Here is a 10793-nt window from a genome sequence, read left to right on the forward strand (position 1 = left end):
ACCACCATGGCCTATTTATTGCCTTACCTCCCTTCTCTTACCGCATTTGCACACACTGTATATATACTTTTTCGACTGTATTATTGACTGTATGTTTGTTTATTCCATGTGTAACTCTCTGTTGTTGTATGTGTCGAACTGCTTTGCTTTATCTTGGCCAGGTCGCAGTTGCAAATGAGAACTTATTCTCAACTAGCCTACCTGGTTAAATAAAGGTGAAATAAAAAAATAAAAAAACTGTTCTCAGGTCCTCTGATGCCCTGAAGCAGGCTTGAGTACGAGGGAATCAGTGGTCACATCCAGCAGGAGTGGGGAGGGTGGGGGGGGCAAGTCAATAAGACAGGTCTGGATCATCAAGCCAGCCCTTGATATTCCCAGCTTTTCGGCAGAGTCCGTGGGTAGATACTCCTCAGACAACATGTAGCACCTACCTGGGTGAAGCCGACATCCGCTAGATTTCGCTAAGGCGCCAGAGACTCACTACACACTAACTATTGGGTTAGTCCAACCTTGGAGAGTGAAATCCAGTCAAAAGTACAACAAGCCTCTGTGATGTCCTAGCCTGTGCCATCTACAGTTTCAAATAAAAACAAAACCTAGCTAGCCTATGGGTTACCTTGACAAAAATACAACTTCCTAATATTGAGTTGGACCCCTCGTTTGCCCTCAAAACAGCCTCAATTCGTCAGAGCGTAGACTCTACAAGATGTCGAATGCATTACACAGGGATGCTAGCCCATGTTGACTACAATGCTTCCCACAATTGTGTCAAGTTGGCTGGATGTCCTTTGGGTGGCGGACCATACTTGATACACACGGAAAACTGTTGATCGTGAAAAACCCAGCAGCGTTGCAGTTTTTGACACAAACCAGTGCTCCTGGCACCTACTACCATACCCCGTTCAAAGGCACTTAAATCTTTTGTCTTGCCCATTCACCCTCTAACTGGCACACATACATAATCCATGTCTCAATTGTCTAAAGGCTTAACAATCCTTCTTTAACCTGTCACCTCCACTTCATCTACACTGATTGAAGTGGCTTTAACAAGTGACATCAATAAGGGGTCATAGTTTTCACCTCGATTCACCTGGTGAGTATATGTCATGGAAAGAGCAGGTGTTCATAATGTTTTGTACACTCAGTGTATAAATAATCAGTATTTATTTAAGCAAAAACGTCTCTAAAAAAATGCAAGCAAAAGGCATTAAAACAATAAAAAAATAACACATTTACAGGAGCACTCTGCCTAGGCGACCTCACGGCGCCATGGCAAACACGGAACTCATATCCAGAATAATGCATTGTTGTGTAGTACAGCTCATGGACCCATGATGTATCTTCATATGGTAATTCTGTAACTGTGTATAAATCCACTATACTTACTGTATTTCAATAACCCAGTTGTTTCCTTTCAAACTCAAGGTGTCATATCATAACTGACACCCCATTCTTTCTGCAGACATCTTTGAATATTAATTCTGAGCAGATATTTATATTGTTTTTGGAAAACGTAATTCCGTTACCAAATTTTGCATCTGCACGGTTCTCCATTAAATTAGTTTGTGTACATGTTTCGGTGGAAATTGTTAAAAGTAGTCCTTATGCATAGAGCTGTATGGATTGTTCAACTTCTAAATCAATGTTATTTGTTTGGTATACATTATACATACAGATTATATTTTTATTTTATTTTATATTTTTATTTTACCCCCTTTATCGCCCCAATTGTGATCTTGTCTCATCAATGCAACTCCCCAACAGTCTCGGGAGGCGAAGGTTGAGTCATGCGTCCTCCAAAACTTGACCCACCAAACCATGCTTCTTAACACCCGCCCGCTTAACCCGGAAGCCAGCAGCAACAATGTGTCGGAGGAAAAGTCTGGGGACGATTCCCCGAGTGCGATTCAGCTGAGACCAAACTGCAAAACACGACCCGGCAGCTGCACACTGAGGCAGTTATTATCAATACCTTAAAACGAATATTGTTGTTATAAGCAGAAACAGTAGCAGTTATAAAACTGCAGTAGTTTAAACCTTTTCTCAATAGGGGGTGCTGTTGGCACTTTGTAATAATTTCGTTCCCAAATTAAACTACCTCGTACTCAATTCTTGCTCGTACAATATGCATATTATTATTACTATTGGATAGAAAACACTCTCTAGTTTCTAAAACCGTTTGAATTATATCTGTGAGTAAAACAGAACTGGAGTTAGAGCAATTTTCCTATGAGGATGTGAGAATGCTGAAATCTGCTGGCTGTTCTGAGATCCGTTTATAAATCTGCCTGTCTTCTATTGGTTGAGATGCACTGCATACGCCTTGCCCTGGATGTCAGTGAATAGTGAGAATTGAAATGGTGTTGCTAGGCAGATCTGAGAGCTTATAAATGGGCTGGGAACGTGGGGTCCGTCCTTTGTTCTCTTCGCCAGGACGCAGAAAGGAGCTCTGGCTGTCGTTCTAGAAAGCTCCCGTTATAGCTCTTAGATATATCCGGCTCTGTTTTTATTCGATATAGGTGTTAAAGACATCATAATGTTGTTATATTAAACCGAGTTATATCAGTTTATATCAGTATATTGCGATTTTCGGATATTTATTTGTGCTGCCTTCTAGGGACTTGGGCACGTCTCGCCCACATGGCTAATGTTTACTGCTAATTCGAACGTTGAAGACGACAATCTACAACCGAGCAACGATTCTTTTGGACAAAGGACACCAAATTAAATATGTCATCTGATTAAGTTGTTTCTTGGTTAGTGGCTATTTCTATCTTTATTTGGTCGAAATTGTGATAGCTACCTATGCAGGAAAAAAATGGTGGGAAAAAAAAGTTGTGTCTTTTGCTATCGTGGTTAGCTAATAGATTTACATATTGTCTTCCCTGTAAAACATTTTAAAAATCAGAAATGATGGCTGGATTCACAAGATGTGTATCTTTCATCTGGTGTCTTGGACTTGTGATTTAATGATATTTAGATGCTAGTATTTACTTGTGACGCTATGCTAGGCTATGCTAGTCAGCTTTTTTACTGATGGGGGTGCTCCCGGATCCGGGATTGTGACCAAGTAGAAGTTAATGGATGAGTTTATGCGTTTTTCTCTGAAGGACAAGAAAAGAGTCAGACTGCTAAACATGCTGAGCTAGGCTACTCCTCCCTAAAACCAAAATGTAACATTTAAAAGACAACTAGGCCTTAGCTATAGACTCCGAATGAGCTTGAGGACCACTTTTGGGCTTTTTCAGTTTCCAGCTAAATTGCATGAAATACTAAAGGAGGAGTCGGTTGGAGTGTCTCTCTCTCTCTCCTGTTTTCTTATTCTCATTCCACAACACGATCCTAGAGTGTGATGAAGGATTACTTGGGCCCGGAGCGCCATTTGCTGGGGATCTAAAGGCAATTTGAAACCATCAAGATAATTTACCGTTCCGTCAGACACGGAGGTGATGCTGTTTAAAATCTATCTCCTGCTTCTTCTCCCACTTCTCCCCCTCTCTTATCCCCCTGCTCCCCCTCTCTTCTCCCCTGTTCCCTCTCCTCCAAGCCCTTCCCATTTTAAGTGGAAACTGCTCTTGGGCCATAATTCATGTAGGATTTATATAGTGTGTGTGTGGGGCGGAGGGACACGAAGTAGAACACACACCGTGGGCCAAGGTCATAATAACCCTAATCTTCCCTCTTGGCACTCCGCCGCCTCCTCTCCCTTCAGATAGGAAATAAACCGGTCTACTCTGCCCCTCCTCGTCTTCCTAGAGGACAGATCGCACGGCCGGGCACGAACCGCCTTTAAATAAATAGAATCAGGAAAATCCTAGAATACCTCGGAGCAGAATGTCACAAAGGGCCTGTCAAGCTTCCCCGGACGGTCTGGCGGAGCTCCAGCCCAGAGTTGGAGACGAGTAGAAGAGGAGGGGCAGGCGGTTTAGGTGGAGAAGGCAGAGAGAAGCCAAACGTCTGGGTCAGGCGAAAATGACATAACTGCACTAAATGTAAATAAAGAGATCAGTGTGGTAATTCAATCTCCCAGACTGGAACTTATAAATCACAGCTCCAAACCTTCTTAAGAACACCTCAGCCCAAAACGCGGCAGCCGCTCCACAATTAGATTCTTTGTCAGCCTCTGGACTGGCCTCCGGAGCATGTCTCTCTCTCCATCTCGCACACACACAGCCGAGATGGGATTTATAAGGTCCAGCATCATTAAACACACATGGCTCTCACACAGCATTAGTCAGTCAAACGGGATATTGTAGCTCTAGCACCACAACATTAAATCTAACATATCTACACAACGCAGAGTTGTAAACTGTATTATGTTCAATTGTTAATGCCTATAAATCCAGAGAATAAACCAACTACCAAGACTAATCTAAACTGTGATATTACATGCAACAGCAGGTTTTTTTAAGGCAATCTGCACTTACCCGTCTCTTCGTCGATTGCGAATCGTCCCAGTCCACTCCCGTCCCGGATAGAGTACTGGATTTCCCCATCTCTACCATCATCGTCATCCCGGGCCGTGACTTGGAGGACGGTGGTCCCGATGCGGGCGCTCTCCTTCACCGATCCCGTAAGGGCGAAGTGGGAGAAGTAGGGAGTGTAGAGGTTCTCGTTAACATCTACCACCTCTAGTTCCACGAAGGTGACAGACAGGAGAGAGACAGGTCTCCCTTTATCCTTGGCTCTCACCGTGAGGTTGTAGAACTGTTGCGTCTCGTAGTCCAGCTCCTTGGTCAGACGGATGGCCCCACTGGCCTTGTCCACCTCAAACTTCCCGTTGTAGTCGTTGGCCAGGGAGTATCTAACCTGGCCGCCCAGGCCAAGGTCGGGGTCCTGGGTCTCGAGCCAGGCCACCACGGTACCCACTGGCAGATCCTCCAGGGCCCGGGTGTTGTAGACACTGGGGATGAATGCTGGGGGGCAGTCGTTAACGTCGTCTAGAGAGATCTTCAGAGTGGTGACTGAAAACTTCTGGTTCCCTTTCTCTGCACGGTCACGAGCCTCGATCTTCAAGTTGAAGGTGGAGACGAACTCCCTGTCCAGCTGGCCGGCAACGTACACAATCCCGTTGGAGCTGTTGATGCCAAACTGGGTGGTGCTGGTCAGGACGGAGTAGACAATCTCTCCATTAGGCCCCAGGTCTTTATCAGTGGCCTCAACCTGAATGACATCGGTGCCGATGGCTGTGTTTTCGGGAATGAAGGTTCTATAGCCTCCCTCCTGCAGGAACTGAGGTGCATTATCATTGGCATCTTCTACGTAGACGGTGAGCAGACGCCAAGCGGTTTTCTGTGGCAGGCCCAGGTCGTAGATAGTGATGTTGAGGAGGTATCTGTCTCTTTTCTCTCTGTCCATGGGCAGGAAGACGCTGATCAGCCCACTCTCCATGTCGATGGTGAAACAGCTGTCTGTGTTTCCATCTGAGATGGCGTACAAAATCTGACCGTTAAAACCTGTGTCGCCGTCATAGGCAGTAACCTTGAAGACACTGGACCCGACCTTTAGGTCTTCGTGCACTGATATGTCTGTGGGAAAGGCCTTATCAAACTGAGGTGTCTGTCTGTTGACGGAGAAAAGGTCAATGAATCCTTCCTCGATCTTGGGCTTGGTTCTAGCTTTGGACTTATTTAGTAATTTCTCAGCTAACTTTTGGGCGACTCTGGTCTCCCTACAGTTGAAGCTCTTGGGGAAAGATTTCCCATGAACTATAGAAATGTTCACGAACATCGGGTCGGAGAAGTTCTCTCCATCTGTGGCGGTTATTTTCAAACTGAAGATTCCATTTTTTGGACTGGCAGTGGAGAGGGACCTCCGTAGGGTTAGGACCCCTGAGTCAGGGTTCAAGTCAAAGAAGCCCCTCTCATTCCCTTCCAGGATCTTGTACTTCACCAGCTCCAGCTCGTCTATGTCGATGGCAGACATGGTGGTGATTACCTCATTGATGGGGAAGTCCCGAGAGACTAGTCCCTGGCACGCCACCTTCTCGAATAAGGGTTGGTTGTCGTTCACATTCTCCAGATGGACAGTTACGTTGACTTCACTCTCTCGTCTGTAGGGGGAACCCCAGTCAGAAGCCCTGACCACAAACACGTAGCTCTCAGACGAGGACTCAAAGTCCAGCTCCTGTGTGGTGGTGAGGATGCCAGAGAACTGGTTGATTTTGAAGGGCAGGGGCTGAAGGCTGGCTATGCTGTATGTTATGTATCCATTCTCCCCGCTATCACCATCCACAGCGGACACCGTCAGCACGGTCCATCCCACGGGAATGCTCTCATTGACGAACACCTCATACGAAAGCTGAGTGAATGTTGGGGTGTTGTCGTTGGCGTCCTCAATGGAGACCCAAACTTTGACCCTCAGCTCGCTGTCCACCTCCACCACTTCCAGGTCAAATATGTCCTTGGTGCACTCCGTAAACCAGCGAGTAGTTGAGATCACGCCCGTTAGGGTGTTCATCCGGAAGTAGGAGGAGTCTGCCGAGGGGGTCAGAATATATTCCGCATGGTCCAGCTTAGGGGTGATGTTCACCACCTTTACGATCGTGCCTGGGGGTGAGATTTCACTGAGACTCATTTCGTATGACTCCTGTTCGAATTTCACTTCCACAGCATGTAGTTTCTTCACCATGATGTGCACAACCCTGACCGAAGAAAACTTTTGCGGGGCACCCTTGTCCTTAGCCTGAAGTGTGAGGTTATATCCATAAGGGAAGTTCTCCCAGTCAACTTGGTCAGACGCCTTGATAGCAAACTCATTGCCCTCTGACCTCTCCAGAGTGAACTGCTCCATAGGGTCTCCGGCCACTATAGACAAGGACTCAATCTCTCCATTTAACCCCTCGTCCAGGTCTTCCACAGTGACCACTGCATACACAGGATCCTTGTCTAACCACGAGGGGACATGGGTGACCACATTCATGACTGGCAGATGCTCGTTGACACGCTCTACATGCACAAAGAGCTTGGCCGTACTGCTCACACCGTTATTTCCATACAACTTCATCCCGCGGTCCACCGCCTGGATTTCTAGGTCGTATCGGTTCTGCTCCTCAATGTTCAGTTTCCCGCTGAGGGAGACCACACCGCTAGTTGGGTGCACGGCGAACAGCTCCATTTTCTCCTTAAAGAAGTAGTAAAATTCCCCGTTAGAGCCGACGTCCGCGTCAGTGGCTGTAACTTGTGCTATGCTAGTCCTGAGGGGGGTGCTTTCTGCGATGGTGACTGAGTATGTGGTGGGTGAGAATAGAGGTCGGAGGTCATTCATGTCCAGGACCTGGACAGTCACTTTGGTCCAGGTCTCCAGAACCTCCCCTTTGACGGAGGCTTTCACTGTCAGTAAGTAGCTGTCCTGGATTTCTCGATTCAAGATGGCTGCATTGCCGCCTTTAGTCCTTATGCGTAAGAAGCAGAAATCTCCCAGTACGTACTCCTCTGCTTTAAAGAAGCCTTCTTCATCCCCGGAGGTGATCCTGTAGCGGATGTCCCAGGAGCGCTGGGCCAGGTGGATTCCCATTTTAACTTTACTGTTGGCGTATGTTCGCGCTGCCGAGTTCTCGTAGACAGTGGCATGATAGACGGACTGCGTGAAGAGAAATGGAGGGCCGTTGGCGGGGCCCTGGGGAGAACCATGGGTGTCCTGGCAGGAGCAGGGAGCAGGCTGGGATAGCAGCAGCAGCAACAGGGCCAGGCAGAAGAGAGGGGCACGCATGCCTGTGTAGGCCCACTGGCCCATATTCACATCCATCCCATCATCACTCTTCCATCCTGCAACAAAAGAAAGGAGAGAGATGTTAGCCACGGTGGCAGAGGGGAGATTGTGGCAAAGGAGGAAAGGATTTACAACCACAAAATACATGCCACATATCCCACAACTTGACCTTTGACCTCTAGGCCTAACAGGCTACTAATTTTCTATTTGATTGCAAAGATTGATTGGATGGAGAGGGAGATGACAGGAATGCATGGTAACCAGGCAACCTTAGGAGGTATGACATCATTGTGTGAGGACTCTATGGACACTGACACTCAATTGAACGTTTTTGAAAAACCAGGAGGTTGGTTCAAGAAGGAAGGAACAAAATAATTGCATGGCTAGTGGAAGGAGGAGAGCAGCATCACCAAAACACACCAAAAAAACATACCACTATTAAACTGCAGGGAAGCTGAATCTAAAAACAGATCCCTCTGTCGTAATACTGTTCCTGAACTACAAGAGAATAGGTGATATATCTGTCAAAAACAACAGGCCAGATATGGCTCAAGCTGGGAGTCAAATAGGCCTGCTGTTGTGCTTAGTTTCTGTCAGAACAAGAGGGAGCTATTCTGAAATAAGTGGCCACAAATATGCTCCAATCCGGGGTACTGGGAGAAACCCTGATCCGGTAAATGCCATGTTGGTGGAGATAGGAGCGCAACCGCAGCTGGGGTTATGATGACGCTACGTTTTCCACCTCGGTGACTGCAGGGTGGACGGGAGGAGTTCACATGTCCGAGAGAACTTATAATAACATGCTGGGGAAAGAGAACTGTCACACACACCAAAACACACACACACACACACCAAAAACACACACACACACTCTCTCTTTCTTTCAAAACACTCTCAGCACTATGAGTCTGTCGACAATCCTCTGACCTACAAAAACATCTGCTTTTTAACAGTTGCCAAACCCCTCAGCTAAAACAATGAAAACCACCATCCAAACCCTATATTTAAATAAGACCCATCAGCCATTTAGGGAACAAAGATGACAATCCACAAAAGACTGTGTGTGTGTCTGTGTGTGTGTGTGTGTGAGAAAGAATCTTCTTTCTCGTGGTCTGAGAATCATTTAGGTGCCTTTTGGCAAACTCCATGTGGGCTGTCATGTGCCTTTTACTGAGGAGTGGGTTCTGTCTGGCCACTCTACCATGAAGGCACTTCCCCAGATCTGTGCCTCAACACAATCCTGTCTCGGAGCTCCTTCGACCTCATGACTTGGTTTTTGCTCTGACACGCACTGTCAATTGTGGGACCTTATATAGACAGGTGTGTGCCTTTCCAAATCGTGTCCAATCAATTGTATTTAACACAGGTGGAATCCAATCAAGTTGTAGAAACATCTCAAGGATGATCAATGGGAACAGGACGCACCGGAGGTCAATTTCGATTCTCATGGCAAAGGGTCTGAATACTTATGTCAATACGGTATTTCTCTTTTTATTTTTAATAAACATCAGTAAATGTTAATACATTTTCAATTTGTCATTATGGGGTATTGTGTATAGACTGATGAGGGAAAAAAATGTTTTGAACCAATTTTAGAATAAGGCTGCAACGTAACAAATGTGGAAGAATTCAAGGGGTCTGTGTGTTTGGGTGTTTTGTAGGCTGGTTGGTATGCCTTTATTACAGCACAGCCCAGAAAAGATTGGTGAACATCCCCAAGGATAAAGAGGCTACTGCATGATGAACTGTCAGTTCAAACCTACCTTCACTCTGAGATGCAGAGACTGGGAGAAAGAGGGGGTGAAGACCAGGGAGAGAGAGAGAGCGAGAGAGAGAGAGAGAGAGAGAGAGAGAGAGAGAGAGAGAGAGAGAGAGAGAGAGAGAGAGAGAGAGAGAGAGAGAGAGAGAGAGAGAGAGAGAGAGAGGCACAGAGAATTTAAAGACTGAAATAGAATGTGAAAGGGACGGGAGGCAGAGACATGGAGCGTGGGAAGAGAGAGAGAGAGAGAGACAGAGAGAGAGAGAAGAAGAGGGGCCTGTAATAGATACGGTGACAGACAGAGAGCGAGAGAGAAAGAGAGAGAGAGAAAGAGAGAGAGAGAGAGAGAGAGAGAGAGAGAGAGAGAGAGAGAGAGAGAGAGAGAGAGAGAGAGAGAGAGAGAGAGAGAGAGAGAGCTTCATAATGCTATAATAGGAGATTGTGTTTTGACCGTTCTAGGATCCGCTTGACTGTTTGTGTTAAAACCGTTCTACGATCCGCTTGACTGTTTGTGTTTATATCGTTCTACGATCGGCTTGACTGTTTTCACTTACGTTACCCCATACTCCTAATTAGCTAGCTAGATAAAGGGTTAGCGTTGTCGCTTGCATAACCGGCTTGCTAGCTAGTTTAATGCCTACCTTGCTTGCCATGGCATTGGCAATTAGATAGCTAGCTAATCAAGCAAACCAGATGACATGTTTGATATGATGTAGCTAGCTAGATAGCTATCTTTCAATACGACCTGGCCAGCTAAAATTAGCTCACATTAGCTCACATTAGCTAGCTAGCTTGTTTCAACTATGATTTTCTAGCTAACGTTATGTAGCTAGCAATCGAGGGCTGACTGTTCTCATAAAAGTTAATTTTGCAGTGCAAGGATCAGCTATGGTGGTAATTTGTGTCATGACTGACTACTGCTTGTACATGTGCTAGCTACCAGCAACAAGCCCAGACGAGCTAGCTAAATGTTGTGTCAGCATCCAGCAGTGACCAGCTGATGGTTGCATAGTAACGGCGTCACCAGCCTCCATTCTAATCAAGCTTGCACCAGTTGTGAAACTGGGCTGCGGTGGCCCAAGTTTCCCTCAAAACAGCTCGAATTTGGCCCTAATTTTAAGTGACAGTGGAAACTGAGCTTTATGCTGCTACATACACACACCTGTCCTGCATCTGACGGTAACTATTACATAAAAAAATCAAACAAGCACACACACACACACACACACGCACGCACGCACGCACGCACGCACACACACACACACACACACACACACACACACACACACACACCTGCTGGAAATCTCTCCTAAATATGCACACA

The 10793-nt window shown here is 46.3% G+C and overlaps 1 protein-coding gene across 8 annotated transcripts in view; it reads right to left on the reverse strand.

The window, feature by feature from the left end:
* The window catches only part of LOC129831784 (protocadherin Fat 3-like), a 393104-nt gene that overhangs the window by 253163 nt on the left and 129148 nt on the right, over positions 1–10793 (reverse strand). For all 8 annotated transcript variants that reach the window (XM_055895235.1, XM_055895232.1, XM_055895234.1 and 5 more), the window contains one exon: positions 4428–7766. In XM_055895235.1, the coding sequence (XP_055751210.1) occupies positions 4428–7746 (3319 nt within the window). In that variant the 5' untranslated portion in view covers positions 7747–7766. The remainder of the gene's footprint in view (positions 1–4427; positions 7767–10793) is intronic.

Source organism: Salvelinus fontinalis, chromosome 33 (assembly GCF_029448725.1).
Source record: "Salvelinus fontinalis isolate EN_2023a chromosome 33, ASM2944872v1, whole genome shotgun sequence".
NCBI classification, from domain to species: domain Eukaryota; kingdom Metazoa; phylum Chordata; class Actinopteri; order Salmoniformes; family Salmonidae; genus Salvelinus; species Salvelinus fontinalis.